At 44.7% G+C, this 20,106-nt stretch overlaps 1 protein-coding gene across 4 annotated transcripts in view; it reads right to left on the bottom strand.

The window, feature by feature from the left end:
- Positions 1-20,106, bottom strand: part of FEZ1 (fasciculation and elongation protein zeta 1) — a 194,723-nt gene that overhangs the window by 76,671 nt on the left and 97,946 nt on the right. For 3 of the 4 annotated variants that reach the window (XM_038380976.2, XM_043500980.1, XM_043500979.1), the window contains exon 4: positions 14,078-14,164. The exons of the other annotated variant lie outside the window; for it this stretch is intronic. In XM_038380976.2, coding sequence (XP_038236904.1) covers positions 14,078-14,164 — 87 coding nt within the window. The remainder of the gene's footprint in view (positions 1-14,077; positions 14,165-20,106) is intronic. 4 annotated transcript variants of the gene reach the window in all.

Here is a 20,106-nt window from a genome sequence, read left to right as displayed (position 1 = left end):
GCAATCATATCTCCCCTCAACCTTCTTTTAGTTAGGCTAAACAAGCCAAGCTCCTTAAGTCTCCTTTCATAAGACAAGTTTTCCATTCCTCGGATCATCCTAGTAGCCCTTCTCTGTACCTGCTCCAGTTTGAATTCATCCTTTTTAAACATGGGAGACCAGAACTACACACAGTATTCTAGGTGAGGTCTCACCAGTGCCTTGTATAATGGTACGAAAACCTTCTTATCCCTACTGGAAATGCCTCTTCTGATGCATCCCAAAACTGCATTAGCTTTTTTCACAGCCATATCACGTTGGCAGCTCATAGTCATCCTATGATCAACCAATACTCCAAGGTCCTTCTCCTCTTCTGTTACTTCTAATTGATGCGTCCCCAACTTATAACTAAAATTCTTGTTATTAATCCCTAAATGCATAACCTTACACTTCTCACTATTAAATTTCATCCTATTACTATTACTCCAGTTTACAAGGTCATGCAGATCCTCCTGTATAATATCCCGATCCTTCTCTGAATTGGCAATACCTCCCAGCTTTGTATTGTCTGCAAACTTTATTAGCACACTCCCACTTTTTGTGCCAAGGTCAGTAATAAAAAGATTAAATAAGATTGGTCCCAAAACAGATCCCTGAGGAACTCCACTGGTAACCTCCCTCCAACCTGACAGTTCTCCTTTCAGTAGGACCCGTTGCAGTCTCCCCTTTAACCAATTCCTTATCCACCTTTTGATGTTCATATTGATCCCCATCTTCTCCAATTTAACTAATAATTCCCCATGTGGCACGGTATCAAATGCCTTACTGAAATCTAGGTAAATTAGATCCACTGCATTTCCTTTATCTAAAAAATCTGTTACTTTTTCAAAAAAGGAAATTAGGTTGGTTTGGCACGATCTACCTTTTGTAAAACCATGTTGTATTTTGTCCCATTTACCATTGACTTCAATGTCCTTAACTAATTTCTCCTTCAAAATTTTTTCTAGGACCTTGCATACTACAGATGTCAAACTAACTGGCCTGTAGTTACCTGTATCACCTTTTTTTCCTTTCTTAAAAATAGGAACTATATTAGCAATTCTCCAATCATTCGGTACTACTCCTGAGTTTACAGATTCATTAAAAATTCTTGCTAATGGGCTTGCAATTTCAGGTGCCAATTCCTTTAATATTCTTGGATGAAGATTATCTGGGCCCCCCGATTTAGTCCCATTAAGCTGTTTCAGTTTCGCTTCTACCTCAGATATGGTAATATCTACCTCCATATCCTCATTCCCATTTGTCATACTACCATTATCCCTAAGATCCTCTTTAGCCTTATTGAAGACTGAGGCAAAGTATTTGTTTAGATATTGGGCCATGCCTAGATTATCTTTAACCTCCACTCCATCCCCAGTGTTTAGCGGCCCCACTTCTTCTTTCTTAGTTTTCTTCTTATTTATATGGCTATAGAACCTTTTACTATTGGTTTTAATTCCCTTTGCAAGGTCCAACTCTACTCGACTTTTAGCCCATCTCACTTTATCCCTACATGTTCTGACCTCAATTAGGTAGCTTTCCTTGCTGATCCCTCCCATCTTCCCCTCCCTGTATGCTTTCTGCTTCTTCTTAATCACCTCTCTAAGATGCTTGCTCATCCAGCTTGGTCTACAACTCCTTCCTATGAATTTTTTCCCCTTTCTTGGGATACAGGCTTCCGATAGCTTCTGCAGCTTTGATTTAAAGTAATCCCAGGCCTCCTCTACCTTTAGATCCATAATTTCTTCAGTCCAATCCACTTCCCTAACTAATTTTTTAGTTTTTGAAAGTCAGCCCTTTTGAAATCAAAAACTCTAGTTGCAGATTTATTTTTGTTAATCCTTCCATTTAGTTTGAAGTGAATTAGCTCATGATCACTTGAGCCTGTTGTAGGAGCATCAGTGATCTGTATGACTATGCTATGTATAACCTCTATGCTCAAAGGTCTGTTACACTCCCCCCCCCCCGCATTTTGTTTCCTCTCCCTCTTTGAATACCTGTGAAGTGGCTTTTCCCTCCCGCTGCCTCCTGGAATGCTTGTGGGATGAATGGGATGCTTCAGAAAAGCTCCAAGGTAGATAAGGTGTCTGGGACTCTAATTAGGCAGTGACCATACACCCAATGCATGGACACTGCCTGGACACTGCCTGAGGTGGAGTGTGACCAATCAGATGTGGCCAAGTTATCTTTAGTTGCAGGCCATGAGGAGCAGGTCCTTAAAAGGGGAAGTGGCCATGTGCTCAAGAGTGCACTCATAAGGTTGTACCTTCCATGAAAGCCCTTCGCCCGGACCACGTGGCCTCGCTGCGTTGCATTCCATCGTGCCTTGAGAAGACTTACCTTCATCACACCATCCATTGCTGCGCTGTGGAACACTTACCTTGAAGGATCTTGACATCTCCAGTGCCGTGCCTGTCCTGGGAGCGTGAGTATGCAAGTGTGCGTGTGACCCCCCCACTCCCTTTCTTTTGAGCTTAGCTATCAGAATAATAAACGTGCTGCTTTCTGTCAAACTCTGGTGGGTCATTAGTCCTCCCTAAGCTTATTAGCTGGCCAAATTTCGGGTAATATTAATAGTGGAGAATGCAGGCAGCTTAGTGGAGGATTTGACCCAAGAGTATGGGTCCCCGGTGCCCCCTGGTAGTCTCTTGGGTGGGTCCGGCTCAAGCCTGCATGAAAAAGTAGTAGGCTAGCAACCCACTGCAGGGAGAAAAGGACGCCACTGTTGAGTGCCGGTGTAGGGCAAGGGAAAGAAAAAGACAAAGCAGCCCGAGCGAGAATACACCTCCCTTTGGGAAGCTGCCCCGCCGCCCGGGGTGTTGTTATAATGTCTCCAGGGGCAGACCCCTGGATGCCAGGGGTGGTTCCACCTGGGAGTACAATTCCTGAACTAGAGCTCATGTTGGGTAAGTACGTACTTACATACTGTCCCCATAAGGGGGGACTGGATCATGCAGCCGCCTGGCTGCTGTGGCAAGCAGGCTGGCAATGGCAGGCAGCAAAGAGTCAGCTCGCCACTGAAACGGATTCACTCAAGGACCGAGGTAATGGGTTGGAGAAGGAATGGGACAGGTGGAAGGCGCAGGCTCTGACTGCTAGCGCCCAGGCCCCTTCCCTCTCTGTGGCCGCAATACAGGCAGCCACAGCAGAGCAGACGCAGGAGCGGGTGGAAATAGAGAATGCTGCTCCGAGCCAGGTCCTGGAGGGGTCCGACCGGGAGAACAGGGTCCGGGGGCTTATTCAGCCCAGGTTGCCACCGTTGGGGTAAAAGCCCAGGGGGGTGCGGGACCATATGATGATTGGGATGGGGATATCTGGTATGATCTGGATCCCCCGGATCCGGATCCCGGATAGCCGGATCCGAGACACCACGTTGCAGCCGTACGGAGGGTAGTCCGAAACTATGGGCCTGAGCCCCCAGGGGCAGGGCAGCCCCAAGTCCTGGACACACTGTGGCAGAGACCGAGTTGACTCTCATCTTATAACTTTTAACCCAGTTGCTAGAGCACTCACATGGGATGTCAGAGATCCAGGTTTAATTCCCTCCTCTCTTGGAGGAGAAGAAGGAATTTGAACAAGGGTTAATGTTACCCGAAATTGGGCCAGCTAGTAAGCTTAGGGAGGACTAATGACCCACCAGAGTTTGGCAGAAAGCAGCACGTTTATTATTCTGATAGCTAAGCTCAAAAGAAAAGGGGGGGGGTCCATACGCACAGTCACGCTCCCAGGACAGGCACGGCATTGGAGATGTCAGGATCCAAACACCACCTGCTCTGGCTGGATTTGGAATGTGACCTGATCTGGTAGGCACCCTCTGAGTGTACCTACTGGATCGGGCTCCCCGACTTAGACATCCCAGTGCCTCTTCCCTCTGGTTGGTGAATTGCTCTGGGGCTTAGGTGGGAGACAGGCAGCTAGAAATTTAGAGAGACGCAGCGTGCATGCCCAGAGGCAGAACTATAGGCACCTAGGGTACTCTTATTCTGAAAAACTAGGCACCAAATGAGTTAGGTGCCTATAGGATTCAGCAGAAGTTCTGTGGATCACTGTGAAGCCAAAACTGGGTCTTAGGCACCTAATTCTGGGATTTAGGTACCTAAGTACTATTGTGGATTCCACCTTGATCCTTAAAACATTTTTTGTGCATAACTGGAGCTCAGACTGTCACTTGAATGCCTCCCAAACGGAAATCTTCTGCTCAGGATTTATCTCAGCTGGTGCTTGACATCCATTACTCCTTTGGGGAAGCAATATTTCAAAATGTATCGATAGGTAAGTCTGGAACTCCAATTTGTCTTTAGCTAAACTGATGCTCCAAAACCAGCAAAATGCTCATGAGCAACAAGACTAAGGCTGTATTGCACGACAGGGGTTTTTTAGGCCACTGGCTGTCACAGTAACAGCATAGCTGAAGGTCAAATGCTGTGGCCGCTGAACCTGAGTTACACCCATGCACTGTGAATCTGAGCCCAACCTGTCAGCTTTGAGAAAATGTGTGTTGTGCAAGTCCTTGCTCTCTGTCTATATTCTGCCAGGGCATCTTTTGGAAATGTTGCCCTGAGACCAAAATTTTTGATTTAAAAGTAGTATTTTGAAGTGCTCTAAAATCCACAAGCAGATTTAGATTCTATGTTAGAAGTATTGTCAAGGAAACTAGCACTAATTCAACAGATGGAAGAAGAAAGACTCTAATAAGCAGTTATGGTAATGTAATCCAGAGTTTTCTTCACTCCTTTACTGAACAAAGGGACTTGTTTGTGATCAAGGGAAAGAAAGTCTCTGGTCATTGAGTGAAGAGACTCTTGATACACAGCACTCTGTAACATGAGCTGCTCACAACATTTTCCTATTCTTATAACTTTTTTGGTACAAAGCTAGAAAATATAGGGGGGTCAGAACAGTGGGGCAAAATGTGTGTGTTGGGAGCGGAGCAAAGAAGGGTATGTGTGGGATGGGGGCTCTGACCCTTTTCCCCTTAGAACTGTGCTCTGGTACACATACTGAGGGGCCAGTACATCCCTAGACAACAACTCTTAGTAGCATAAGGAATCATCCAAACCCTGTTTTAGAAAATCCAATCTGATGGCTAGAGATTTGAAGATGAACTGGGATTCCAAAAATGTAGTTTTTCTATGAACCCTTGACCAGTAAGTGACTGTCATCAAATGGACTTTTTCTCTCTGGGAGCTCAGAAACACTGACAGAGCAGAACCACAATGGGCGAAAGTTGAGCACCTTCCCCTCAAGTGACATACTTGGAAGGGAAGGGAAGTGGTGCCATCTGTGCCCTGTCCCACTCCTCCCTCCCTCCCCTACAATACTCTCCTCCCTCAACAATTCTTCATCACAGCCAAGGGCGGGGGATCAGGGACTCCCCATTGCTCCATAATCGGGAAGAAATGCAGAACTGCCCACCTTCCCCATGCTATCTCTGCCAATGGGGAAGGGACACCTGGCTCACTGCATGGTTGCTGCTTCACCCCCACAGTGCAACATTAATTGTGTCCTTTTAGGTATGTTCCAACATACCAACAGCACATGTACAAGTACTCTACCCTTACAGATGCTACATATCTAGGAACACAGCACATAGGACCAATTCTAACACCTTCTCTTTGTGAAGGCAAAACTCCGGTTTAGGTCACTCACGTGCAGTGCAAAGGCTCTGCCTGCACCTGGCCTATACCCAGACACTGAGCATACTCCACTCAAACTACTACAGAATTGCAAAATGTTACTACCACTCTTCCTGAGGATTCCTTCTGAGACATTGTCTTAATTTAGCCCTCCCTAAGCTCCAGAGACCAAAGTCACGTATACCACTAGACTGCTGATAAGAAAACTCCTGTTCACCATTATTGACACAATTTACAGAACTCCGCATTGAAATGAGGTATATTTGATCACTCCAGGAAGGTACACGCACACCTCTACTCATATCACCATTACAGCTCTTCCAACATGCTCCAACTAATCCCTCCACTATTCAATACAGCTATACCTAACACTGTTATATAGCAGGCATACATATAGATAAATGCTACAATTAAAATCTGTGGAACACAACACAACACGGACAATGGCACATTCTCTTAGTCATTCTTTATGTCTACTTACAAGGGCACCACCTTCCATGAACCATCGCCAGTGGATATTACCAGCTCCAGAAGCCGTATAGCCGTATAGAGTGGAAATCTGTCAACTTCATGAAAAAACTCGTACAGATACAGACAGACATCATCTTCCTCTCCAAATGCAAACAGATGGACATCATACCAAAACTCACCAGCAATCACACACCACACAACAGAACCACCAACCCAGGAACCTATCCTTGCAACAAAGCCCGTTGCCAACTCTGTCCACATATCTATTCAGGGGACATCATCATAGGGCCTAATCACATCAGCCACACTATCAGAGGCTCGTTCACCTGCACATCTACCAATGTGATATATGCCATCATGTGCCAGCAATGCCCCTCTGCCATGTACATTGGCCAAACTGGACAGTCTCTACGTAAAAGAATGAATGGACACAAATCAGACGTCAAGAATTATAACATTCAAAAACCAGTTGGAGAACACTTCAATCTCTCTGGTCACTCGATCACAGACCTAAGAGTGGCTATCCTTCAACAAAAAAGCTTCAAAAACAGACTCCAACGAGAGACTGCTGAATTGGAATTAATTTGCAAACTGGATACAATTAACTTAGGCTTGAATAGAGACTGGGAATGGATGAGTCATTACACAAAGTAAAACTATTTCCCCATGTTATTTCTCCCCCCCCACCCCACCCCCCTCAGATATTCCTCAAATATTCTTGTTAACTGCTGGAAATAGCCTACCTTGCTTGTCACCATGAAAGGTTTTCCTCCTCCCCCCCCCCGCTGCTGGTGATGGCTTATCTTAAGTGATCACTCTCCTTACAGTGTGTATGATAAACCCATTGTTTCATGTTCTCTGTGTGTGTATATCAATCTCCCCTCTGTTTTTTCCACCAAATGCATCCGATGAAGTGAGCTGTAGCTCACGAAAGCTTATGCTCTAATAAATTTGTTAGTCTCTAAGGTGCCACAAGTACTCCTTTTCTTTCAGCTCCAGAAGGGCACAGTTAAGTTTTCATTGTACTGGTGGCATATGTTCTGGTTTCAGAAGTTTAAGTTTGTGTTACATTAACATTTATCACATTTCCTGTTTTACAGAATCATAGAATATCAGAATTGGAAGGGACCTCAGGAGGTCATCTAGCCCAACCCCTGCTCAAAGCAGGACCAATCCCAAATTTTTGCCCCAGATCCCTAAATGGCCTCCTCAAGGATTGAACTCGCAACCCCCTGGGTTTAGCAGGCCAATGCTCAAATCACTGAGCTATCCCTCCCCCTATTGAAAGGCGCGAAACGATTATCAACTATTGCTTTCACGGAGGAGGAGCAAGGGGTAGGCTGGCAGCAGATGGTGCAGTATGACTGCTAGCCATCGTCATCTCCTGGGTGCTCGCAGTGCTGCTGGCTGGGAGAGCAGCCTGAGACAGAATGGCCCCCTCAAGGCTTTAGCTCACAACCCTGGGTTTAGCAGGCCAATGCTCAAACCACTGAGCTATCCCTCTCCCAATTAAGCTATCCCTCTGTTCAGTGTAGCTGAATTCAACATTCTGGAAGGGCATGAGACATCACTGGGCAACCTTAACTCTGAGCAACCTTAATTAAGTTTTTGGGCAGTTACTACCAGACTAGAAGTGTCATAACCATAAGGGTAGCCTAAAATTCCTCCTTACCTATAAGGGTTAAGAAGTTCAAATAACCTGGCTGGCACCTGATCAAAGGAACCAAAGATGCTTTCAAATCGGGGGGGGGGGAGGGGGAAGAGAGGCTTTGTTTGGGTTCTTTGTTAGTTCGCTCTTGGGACTAAGAGGGACTGGACATCAATCCATGTCCTCCAAACCATTCTGAATGAGTCTCTCATATTACAGAAATTGTAAGTAGAGTCAGGCAAGGCGTATTAGTTTATCTTTGTTATCTCAACTTGTGAATTTTCCCTTTGCTGGAGGGAGGTTTATCCCTGATTTGTCGTAATTTTGAAACTAGTATCATAGAATACCAGGGTTGGAAGGGACCTCAGGAGGTCATCTAGTCCAACCCCGTGATCAAAGCAGGACCAATCCCCAATTTTTGCCTCAGATCCCTAAATGACTCCCTGCTTGATTGAACTCACAACCCTGTGTTTAGCAGGCCAATGCTGAAACCACTGGGCTATCCCTCCCTGCAAAAACTAAGGCTAGAGGGGGTTCCTCTGTGTTTTGTGCATCTTTTGTTACCCTGTAAAGTTATCTTCCAACCTGATTTTACAGAGGTGATTTTTACCTTTTCTTTTAAAAAAAAAAAAATAAAATTCTTCTTTTAAGAACTGACTGATTTTTTTTCAGTGTCCAAAGATCCAGGAATTTGAGTCTGTGTTCATTTTGTAACAAATGGTTACAAAATGAAACCAATTGGTTACGATATTATTCTCAAGCCTCCACAGGAAAGGGGGTGTAAGTGCTTGGGGGGCTATTTTGGGGGAACAGGAACTCCAAGTAGTCCTTTCCCTGGTGCTTTGTCTACATCACTTGGTGGTAGCAGCACACTGTTCAAGGACAAGGTGGAATTTGTGCCTTGGGAAAGTTTTTAACCTAGCTGGTAAAAATAAGCTTAGGGAGTCTTGCATGCGGGTCCCCACATCTGTACCCCAGAGTTCAGAGAGGGGAAGGAAACCTGACAAGAAGAATCTCTGGCCCGACCCAGAATGACACTTTCTAAGCTCCCGAGTAACAGTCAAGGAATCATTTGTTAACAGAATACAGAATATATACACTATCCTATGCAATTAACAAATGAAATATTTCTATCTAGTCATTTACAACGATCATTTTTTTAAAATGTCTATCGCCTGACTATTTAATCACTGGCAAAGGAGCTGTGATCTGCTGTCTTGTATAGAGAAAGCAGTTTACATTTTAATTAAAAAAGAAAAAGGTTGATGCAATAATAGAGAATGAAAATGAAACTATTAAGACAAATCACCAAAAAAAACCCAGTTAAACAGGCTATTTCGTCAAACTACTCGCTTCCAATCAAGATTACCCTGCAAATAGTATTGGAGAAAAAGAGGGAAATATTTATTTATATTATGTATTTTCTTTTCCCACCCTCAGACGTGGTGATTATTGTTAAGACTCTCAGTACCTGGATAGAAAAGCCATTCCACAAAGAAGGAATCATTGGCCTTTCTCCACCTGCATGTTATGAGTCTCCTTCTGGTTGCCATTTAATTCACTGAACCATGTTCTCTCTTGTATTCTACCTTCTTTGCATCATTCTGGCTGGGTGAAGGGGCTGAAAACTTCCCACTTCTCCCCAGAGACTGGGTTCAGCCAGTTATTTTAGTGAAACTGAAGAGTTGATGGGGTACCTGTACGTGTTGATAGTAATACATTTCTTTCCAGTAATGCTTTATTTTATAAGGCACTACACCAGTTGATTTTGAGATGGACTGTCCCTACAACCCCACTGTAGAAAGTATCTAGGGGAATCTGGGAAATCTGTGTAGGATTTAGGAAAAAATCCAAAGTTCATGCTCCATTGACAAAAGCTGTTTTCTAGCCTTTCATCCAGTGATGAACCCATTCAGTTGCAGATTCTTTTCTCTTAAGAAGCTATGACTAACCCTCAGCTCTGAGAGTAAAGTGTGTGTGTGTGTGAGAGAGAGACTCCCAGACAATTTGCATGTGAAATTGGGAGTGTAAAGCCGGGGGTGGGATAGGCAGAAAGTAACATGGCTGACTACAATCAAAGGGTCTGGGATTAGAGCTGGGTAAATAATGCCTTTTTTTTGGTTCCCTGGGAAGTTTGAAAAATAAAAACACATTGTGTTTCAGGTTCAATCAAAAACAATATTTCTCAAAATGTTTCAGAATCAAAAAGTGAAAAGATTGAGTCAAAATGAAACCTTTTTTTTTCAGGAAAGAAAACAAGGAGGAGAGTCACAAAACTGTAGACGAGGAGCAGGTGGCAGCATTGCCTTTGTTATAAGCTTTAGCCAGAGGTTTGGGTACTCACTGGGGATGTGGGTGAGGCCACCTCAATTGCCCTCTATCTAATGACTGTGGATGATGATGAATAGGAAAATGACTTTGTAGCCTGGTACCCAGGCCACTGACATGGGAGACTCTTCACTGACTAATTATATATAAGCAGCGGCCTGGCTACCCTCCAGCTCCTATGCGGAGGTATGGCCAAGTGGCTCTGTACACTGTCCTGTTCGCAAGCACCGCCCCTGCAGCTCCTAATGGCCGCAGTTGCTGGCTAATGGAAGCTGCGGGGGCGGTGCTTGGGGCGGAGGCACCGTGCGAAGCTCCCTGGCTGCCCCTACATATAAGAGCCGGAGGAAGGACACGCTGCTGCTTCTGGGAGCTGCGTGGAGCCATGGCACATGTAGAGTGGGACAAACCCAGACCCTGCACCCTGGTAGGAGCTCGAGGGCAAGATTAAAACATCTGAAGGGCCGGATGTAGCCTCTGGGCCATAGTTCGCCCATCCCTAGCTTAGACAGTCGGTCCCCAGCCTGTAGCAGTGCATGGGATTCTTCCATCCTAAGTGCAGGACTCTGCACTTGTCCTTGTTGAACCTCTTCAGATTTCTTTTGGCCCAATATTCCAATTTGTCTAGGTCACGCTGAACCCTATCCCTACCATACAGCATATTTACCTCTCCTCAGAGATTAGTGTCATCTGAAAACTTGCTGAGGGTGCAATCCATCCCATCATCCAGATCATTAATGAATATGGTGAACAAACATGGTCCCAGGACCGACCCTTGGGGCACTCCGCTTGATACCAGCTGCCAATTAGATACGGAGCCATTGATCACTACCCATTGAGCATGACGATCTAGCCAGCTTTCTATCCACCTTATAGTTCATTCATCCAATCCATACTTCTTTAATATGTTGGCAAGAATACTGTGGGAGACCGTAGCCAAAGCTTTGCTAAAGTCAAGGTATATCATGTCCACTGCTTTCCTCACATCCACAGATCCAGTTATCTCATCATAGAATGCAATCAGGTTGGTCAGGCATGACTTGCCCTTGGTGAATCCATGTTGACTGTTCCTGATCACTTTCCTCTCCTCTAAGTGCTTCAGAATGGATTCCTTGAGGACCTGCTCCATGATTTTTCCGGGGACTGAGGTGTGGCTGACCGGTATATAGTTCCCTAGATTCCCCTTCTTCCCTTTTTTAAAGATGGGCACTACATTTGCCTTTTTTTCAATCATCTGGGATCTCCCCCGATTGCCATGAGTTTTCAAAGATCATGGCCAATGGCTCTGCAATCTCATCAACCAACTCCCTCAGCATCCTTGGATGCAGTGCATCCAGCCCCATGGACTTGTGCATGTCCAGCTTTTCTAAATAGTCCTTAACCTGTTCTTTCTCCACTGAGGGCTGCTCACCTCTTCCCCATACTATGCTGCCCAGTGCAGCAGTCTGGGAGCTGACCTTGTCTGTGAAGACCAAAGCAAAACAAGCATTAAGTACTTCAGCTTTTTCCACATTGTCTGTCACTAGGTTGCCTCCCTCATTGAGCAAGGGTCCCACACTTTCCCTGACCTCGATCTTGTTGCTAACATACCTGTAGAAACCCTTCCTGTTACCCTTCACATCCCTTGCTAGCTGCAACTCCAATTGTGCTCTGGCCTTCCTGATTACACCCCTGCATGCTCAAGCAATATTTTTATACTCCTCCCATGTCATCTGTCCAAGTTTCCACTTCTTTTAAGCTTCCTTTTCATGTTTAAGATCACCAAAGACTTCTCTGTTAAGCCAAGCTGGTCACCTGCCATATTTACTATTCTTTCTGCACATTGGTTTGTTCCTGCACCTTCAATAAGGCGTCTTTAAAATACAGCCAGCTCCCCTGGACTCCGTTTCCCCTCATATTAGCCTCCCAGGGGATCCTGCCCATCAGTTCCCTGAGGAAGTCATAGTCTGCTTTTCTGAAGTCCAGGATCCATATTCTGCTGCCTTTTGTCAGGATCCTGAACTCTATCATCTCATGGTCACTGCTGCCCAGGTTGCCACCCACTTCTACTTCCCCTACCAATTCTTCCCTGTTTGTGAGCAGCAGGTAAAGAGGAGTACAATCTCTAGTTGGTTCCTCCAGCACTTGCACCAGGAAGTTGTCCCCAACACTCAAATAAATATTTGGGGTCAAAATGATCCATTTCCTTTTGACATTACTGAGACATTTTGACATAAATTTGCAGATAGTTTCAGTTAATCTCAAACCGCCTTTTTCAGTGATTAACCTATTTGTCTAAAAAATTTCACCCAGCTCTAGTCATGACACTGGACCAGGTTTATCTTATGTCCATAAGAACATAAGAATAACCAGTTTTTATCAAAGCAAGGGGTCGATTTAATCCAATATCCCATCTCTGATGGTGTGACTCATACCAGATGTCTCAAAGGAAGGGTGAAGAAACCCCAGAGTTAAAAATTTCGGAATAACCTGTCCCTTGGGGAAGTTCAATTGAATGCCCCCTTGTTCTGCATTATGCATCTTCTTTACCATTCCTTTTTTGTGTACCTTTATCATGTCCCTTGTTATTCTTGTCACTGACTCACTACATATAAACCATCTGCTTGACAGTTAGCCCAGCAAACTGGTTGTCTGCAAAGAACTGAAAATGGTCTTTTTCCCACTGGGGAATCAACTTCAAAGGGGGAAGGAAGGGCACAGTCTGGATATTTGTGTAATGCAAGGCTTTTTCAGCACGTGACACCTGGTTGAGGTCAGGGGATGAAGCACTTCAACTAATACATAAAATAAAAATGCTGCTATAGAGACAGCTGTGTCCTCTTATTACTTCCCTCTGCTGGCATTACAAGGCACAAAGCTTGTCTTTCTAAACAAACCTATAGCAAATGAGTAGACAGGTGGAAGAAGAATGTATTTGTCCGTATTAGCCACAAAACCGAACGTCTCCAGTTCAGTTAATTTTAGCTCAGTTTGCACAAGTCCATATACATGGTAGAAGGGTCTGTCTACTCCAAAGTCACCCCCATATCTCTTTATGTGCATGCATAACTTGTGGCACCAGCAATTACACAGAGACATTGACGAGGGACTGGGCCTATCTTTGTGTAATGGGACTGTTATTCAATTATATGGTAGCGTTTACAGTGAGGACTTTTGCCCTTCCCTGATGTGAAGGAGAGCACAAGTATCTTACAGTAAAGAGACAGACAATCACCCTTCCCTCAACCCTTTACCAAGACTACTGTACTTTCTGATCTGCTGAATACAATCATTGCAGAAAAGGCCATTTTGATTACTGTGTGAGCAGCATCACCATGATCCAGCTATTGTTGCTTTATAATGTATCAATAATTGAAATTCATGAGTGCAACAAAGAGATATTCTACCTGGATTAAGCTTTGTCATATTGTTGACAGACTCAACCTCACTGCCATCCATGCAGGTAAAAATGTAGCTGTACACCATATTAAGGGCTCCATCCTGGAGACCCTACTCAGGCAAAACTTCTAGTTAAGTCCTATTTGAAGTTAATGGGAACTTTGCTCAAGTTAGGACTTCAGGTCTAACTTCACAATAGTGCTGATTACACTGCCCCTCCCTCCTTTGAACATAAACATTTCTTGATGTTTATTTACAAATAATTGCATTTTCCTATAAAGCCAAAGGCTAAGTGGTGGTTTATATGAGGACAGGCTCCCCTTTCACTCAGAAGACAAGGGACTTAGTGATTCTTAGGTTTCTTAGCATGCTGACTCCTGGGTTTCCCACTATTGCTATGGGCAGTTCTTTGTGGCTAACTTGCTTAGTGAGGGAAGGGGCTGTTGTGCTTAGCATAAGGGAGGATCTGTGTCTCTTACCATAGCAAAGGTGACCTTGACAGGGGTGAGATTTGGTGCAAGGAAAATATCTTGTCAGAACATCTCTCCTTTCAGAGAGAGAGAGAAAAGGCCAGGGCAAAAACTCAGGAAGGTTCATGTACCTGATCTGCTGTGAGTAGAGGCTCCTCATTAATACCAGAGTCATTTTCACTCTTCTCATTGAGCTCTTCCTCCTCCTTCTTGTGGATCTGAAGAAAAAACCCAAACCAAATTCTGATTGGTCAGCAGCAGGTATATTCCCGCTTGGGTCTTCAGATTAGCATTGATTTTACTGCATGAATTACTAGTCTCCCTCTAGATATCTAAGAAGCATCTGAAAATGAGGTTCACTGCTTCTTCAAAATCCAAGCATACTCCACCACTGAGATACAATAGAAGGCCATCATGCAGCATGCTTTGATATGTCAGACCGTCTCGTACCTAGGAATGTGGGAGAAGAATGTTGTAGGAGAAGAGGGAATAACAGATCAAGCCAACAGAAAAAGTCTGAGGTGTGTCTGTGTAACCCACAATCAGCTTTAGTGCTGGTGATGTTCTGGATCTATTAGATTCCTATTAGATTCTTCTCACATAATGAGTTTTAAAATCATTCTATAGCTTTGTCATTTCAAACACCCTTACCAACATTTTGAAACTATTTCTAAGAAACTGATCTCAAAGACCACAAAATGTCCCTATCTGGTAAATAGCAAAACTTATTGATCTGTGCATGTTTAGGCACAGAAAGGATTTTTGCCGCCTGATTTATGAGCTCAATCCTACAAACTGCTGAGCATGCTGAGCATGTCCTAATCCAGCAAAGCAATTAAGCACATGCTCAATTTTGAGCACATGAGTATCCCTAAGGAAGTCCTTCTATCCTGAAACAAGCCTTTTACAGCCTTTAGCAGATTGGACCCTGCTTGCCAGAAGAGGATGGCATTAGGGCCAGAGGTCCTTCTTGATACGTTGATAGAAAGGAAAAAGTCACCACTATTCTCCTCATGCTAAAGGAAAGTATATTAATTATTACTATTTTAGTATTGTAGCATTCAGAGGGTATGTCTAAACTGCAAAAAGCCCTGTGGCAGCAAGTCTCAGAGCCCAGGTCAACTGACTCAGGCTCACAAAGCTTGTGCTACAGGGCTGAAATAGCAATTCCTACTCAGGCAGAGACCTGGCTCTGAGACCCAGTGATGATACTGCTGACCAAGTAAATCCAGGAAGTTTCTTTCAAAATAATAAAAGTTCTGGAAGTCCTGGATCTCTCAATGCATCCAGTCCAAATACATTGGTAAGTAAATGCTTTAATTGGAGATATTTCCATGCTCCAGAGCAGGGCAAGCTAAACTGTTGCTGAAGATCCACAAATGGTTTAAATTTATCATTCTCGATTACCTGCAACACACTCATAATTCCTCTCACTATCTAATCCCTCCACATCAAGGTTTTACCACCGATTTTAAGGATGGGATTGCTCACTAGGATCATTCACCTCTACATGGAAGAATGCGTGGAAGCAGAGCTTTCTAGCCAGGTTTGACCAAGTTTGCTCACAGCTATGATTATGCATCCGATGAAGTGAGCTGTAGCTCACGAAAGCTTATGCTCTAATAAATTTGTTAGTCTCTAAGGTGCCACAAGTACTCCTTTTCTTTTAGCTATGATTATGATAGCTCTGGAGCCAAAAAATCTATAATAATTCAATTCTACAGTGCCTAAAAGGGAGAGAGAGTATACCAATTCTCGTTCAATCTGACCCCAAGGTGGAGGTCATAAATATGGAGGGCAGGTGAAGCCCCCCTTAGGGGAGGCTAGCCCCCAGCTCTGCCCCTTCTGCCCACTCTCTGTGGATAGATGATTAGGAAGGCTAACACTTAGGCTGTAGCCCATAGGACTAGTTTGCTTTTATTACATGTACTGACTTGCCTTCATTATATTCTGCCTTAGTTATATTCAGTAGTAATGCAAGGAACCTACAGGCCTCTATCCTGTAAGACATTAGCTTCAGAAATTAGCATAAGGCTTGAGGCCTATGAACTTTCGCACAGCTAAATAGCCCAATGGAAACCCCCAAGTTTTAGAGAGCTGAAAATAGTGTGTGTAAGGGGAATTTTGAATTTAGTCCATAATGACACCAGCTAACCACAGGAATATCAGCTGAATCCACAGATAGTAATATACTAACCCAGCCAACCACAGGAACATGAGCAAACATCTGCAGATACCTAACCACAAGAGTGCCATGGCAATGACCTGACATACATGATAATCTGAGGTTTCAGAGTAGCAGCCGTGTTAGTCTGTATCCGCAAAAAGAAAAGGAGTACTTGTGGCACCTTAGAGATTAACAAATTTATTTGAGCATAAGCTTTTGTGAGCTACAACTCACTTCATCAGATGCATACAGTGGAAACTATAGTGGGGAGATTTATATACACAGAGAACATGAAACAATGGGTATTACCATACACACTGTAACGAGAGTGATCAGGTAAGGTGAGCTATTACCAGCAGGAGAGAAAAAAAAACTTTTGTAGTGATAATCAAGGTGGGCCATTTCCAGCAGTAGACAAGAACGTGTGAGGAACAGTAGGGAGGAAAAATAAACATGGGGAAATAGTTTTTAGACTAACCTATAGGAGAAGGACACTCCAACATTAGTAGGGTGAGGAAATACAAATAAGAAAGTGGGGAGAAACCCCTAGTGAATATATATTAGACATAGTGGTGTCAGCATAATATATTATAAAAGTTGCATCCCAGCCTGCGGGCAATAGGAGAGCAAAATATAGCCCTTGGGAGGTGCCAGATTGATGGCCCCTGGTGATGAGGAGGAAGCTCATGGTGACGAGGAAAATAACGGCTAGCATTTCAGGCTGTTCTGCAAGGGAATGTGTGAGTATATGGATATTCAGATGCACTTTCTGTATTATTACTGAGTTGGAGTGTCTTTGAGTTTGAAAAGGTATTAATAAATTATTGTAAATATAGAAGATAGTGTGAGTGTTGCAACCATGTACATCAGGATTCCCAACTATTTTAATAATTTAGTAATTTTAATAATATTGGGCCTGATCTTGGGGCAAGAACCTGTCAACCCTCAAAGTGATATCTGGGAATTCTTAAGTAATTGATATAATTAATACATAATCTATAGATTGGGCTACAGATCTGGAGTCCAACATGGGGCCTAGGGTTGCCAATTTTGGTGGGATGTATTCCTGGAGGTTTCATCACATGACATAAATTTTAATTAAAAATTAATCTTTATTTCCTGGAGACTCCAGGATAATCCTGGAGAGTTGGCAACCCTAATGGAGCCCTGGGGGGCACACAGGGGCAACCTCCCCAGCCAGGATAGGCAGCTCACCTTTGGTAAAAATCTAAGTTGAAATCCAAGTAACCTCTCAGTCAGAATTTGGTGACTGTCAGAAATAGTGTAACTCTTCAGGGACAACCTCTTTTTCCTCAGCTGTTGTTCCTCTTTTTTGACTCTTTGCCACTACTTCTACTCTTCTTAACAATAGAGGGAGGTGTTTGCCCTTCTGGGGGAGAATAGTAATAAATACAGACATTCACAGACACACTACACGCACACATCAAATAGAGGAGTGCTCGAGGTCTTGACCATCAGACTCACTTGGCATGCCAGAGGCAGGATAGGACCCTCATACGTAACCACCTGTCTCTCACCATTAGGTCTCCATGGAAATTGTAACTGTGTTAGGATGCCTCACTGTACTGTGAGGGCATTCTTATTGGGTGTTATTGACTAGTCATTGGGGTTCAGCATCTTTATACACGTGTTAAGGTGGCTTTGTACGTTGAATTGTGTTGTAATACTGAGATACCTGAAGTTGAAATTGCAGTTGCATCAGGGCCTGGTGACCCACACTTTGAGGCAGCGGGAGAGTTGATTTATGTTTTAATTTGCCACCAAGAAGGTTGCAGTAGTTTAGACTCCGCACAGGTCTGTGCTACCTTATTTCAGTTTGTGTTTGTGGTGTGCTTGCTGCTTGAATGAAATATACCGTGTGGTCTGTTTGTTTGGGGGACTGTGTGCTGAGCCTAGCGGACTGCTAGGCAAGGCTGAGAGCTTCTTAACAAGGTTTTGATCCGTAAGCCCTTTAGCACCCATCAGCCCTTAACCAGGGGTAGGGGCTACTCAGGAAGACCGGGGCTTTAAAAAGCCCGCTCCTAAGCAGCCAGAAGAGTTCGCAAACAGGAGCAGCTAATGGGAGTTTTGTGAGGGAGTTGAGAGGGGAGTGGGAGAGTGCGGGGCTAGATACACTTAACATTCTTTAAACTTTAGGCCAAAAACACCCCCAGAAAAAAACAAAACAACAACAACAAAGGAACGAGCTGCTGCAGGAGTAAAAAGAGAATGCAGGCAGAAGTCCAGCAACAGAGTGAGAGTTATCCAGTTTATTGCACTCAATGCAGCATGTATGATTACTTGGCCTATGAGCAGGTTGTGTATGTGTGCATTTGGTGCAAAGAGCTCCTGGCCCTCAGAGACTGTGTACAGGCTTTGGAGACCAGAGTGTCTGAACTGGAGGAGCTAAGGGAGGCAGAGAGGTACATAGATGAGACTTTCCTGGACACAGTAGAATGGCCCCACGCCCAGTCTGACAACCTCTGTGCTGTTGAGGAGGATGAAAGTCTCAGGGAAGGAGAACATCCAACTGGAGCTGAAGTAACTGTGCAAGATAATAGGCTGCTAGGCAAGAGATTAAAGTCCAGGACCTCCATTCTCTGGTAGAATCCATGTGCAGAGCCAGTTAGACAGGCAGAACTGTAGGGTCTCAATGCATGGATGAGACAATGGTGTGGGGAGGAGGGGGTTTAGATTTATTAGGAAATGGGGAAACTTTTGGGCAACAAACTGGCAGATTAAATTCAATGTTGATAAATGCAATATAATGCCTATTGGAAAACATAATCCCAACTATACATATAAAATGATGGGGTTTGAATTAGCTGTCACAACTTGGAGCCATTGTGGAAGGGAACATAGCCCAGCTATTTTTAATCACTCTGGTTTGTGGGGTGTGATCATATGTTTAATGTAATGTTTAATATGTCATATGATTAATGTAATAGTCAGGGAGAGTACAGGAAGCTATGTTACAAATGTCACAGACCCTTAGTGCTTGTGAGGGGATACTTACGCAAGTGGGAAATGAGGAGCAATCAGGGCCGGCTCTAGGATTTTTGCCGCCCCAACAAAAACAATTTGGGCCACCCCTTTAGTTCGTGCCCCTCCGCCCCAACTCCGTCCCTTCCCAACCCCTTCCCTAAATCCCTGGCCCTGCCTCCTCCCCTGGGCATGCTGCATTTCCCCCCCCTTGCTTCCTGTGGCTCCCCCCCACCCTGCAATCCCCTGCCCTAGTTCACCTCCGCTCCTCCTGCTCCCCTGAACACGCCGCCGCTCCGCTTCTCCCCCCCCCCTCAGGCAAGGGAGAGGCAGCACGTTCAGGGGAGCAGGCAGAAGTGAGCGAGGGTGGGGGGGAGCGCAGGAAGTAACGGGGGGGATAGAGGAACCGCTTCCCGCCCCAACTCACCTCCACTCCACCACCACCGCCTCCCCTGAGCGCACCGCTGCTCGGCTTCCCCTCCCTCCCAGGCTTGCCGTGCCAAACAGCTGTTTTGGGTGTGACAAGCCTCGGGGGTGGGGAGAAGTGGAGTGGCGGCAGCACGCTCAGGGATGCAGGCGGAGGTGAGCTGGGGTGGCGGGGGCACATTTCCAGGGGCGGCCTGGCCAACGCCGAAGTGCCGCCCCTAGAAATGTGCCGCCCCGAGCACCTGCTAGTTTTGCTGGTGCCTGGAGCCAGCCCTGGGAGCAAAGAGACTAAGTGCAACTGTAAATATAAGCCTAACTTCCACCAAAGCAGAGTGTTAAAAATCCAGGAGACTAAATTAAATAATAATATAAAGGAATAGTCGAATACAAAGTATCAAAGGAACAAGTGGAAAAACCCTCCACTTACCAGAAAATGCTGAAAGCTCCCTTTTCTCCACAGGTCTTAGAGACTGTAACCATGCATTTTGGAGCTTATATCTGTAATCTGCCAGGCCAACAGTCTCTGTGCTTTTAATTTGTAATTTCTAAGATAACATGTTGCTGAAAAACCGAAGGAGAAGTGTT

Source organism: Dermochelys coriacea, chromosome 22 (genome assembly GCF_009764565.3).
Source record: "Dermochelys coriacea isolate rDerCor1 chromosome 22, rDerCor1.pri.v4, whole genome shotgun sequence".
Classification (NCBI taxonomy): Eukaryota; Metazoa; Chordata; order Testudines; family Dermochelyidae; genus Dermochelys; species Dermochelys coriacea.
The sequence above is the reverse complement of the archived record's forward strand: the minus strand, read 5'-3'. Positions and strand labels throughout refer to the sequence as shown.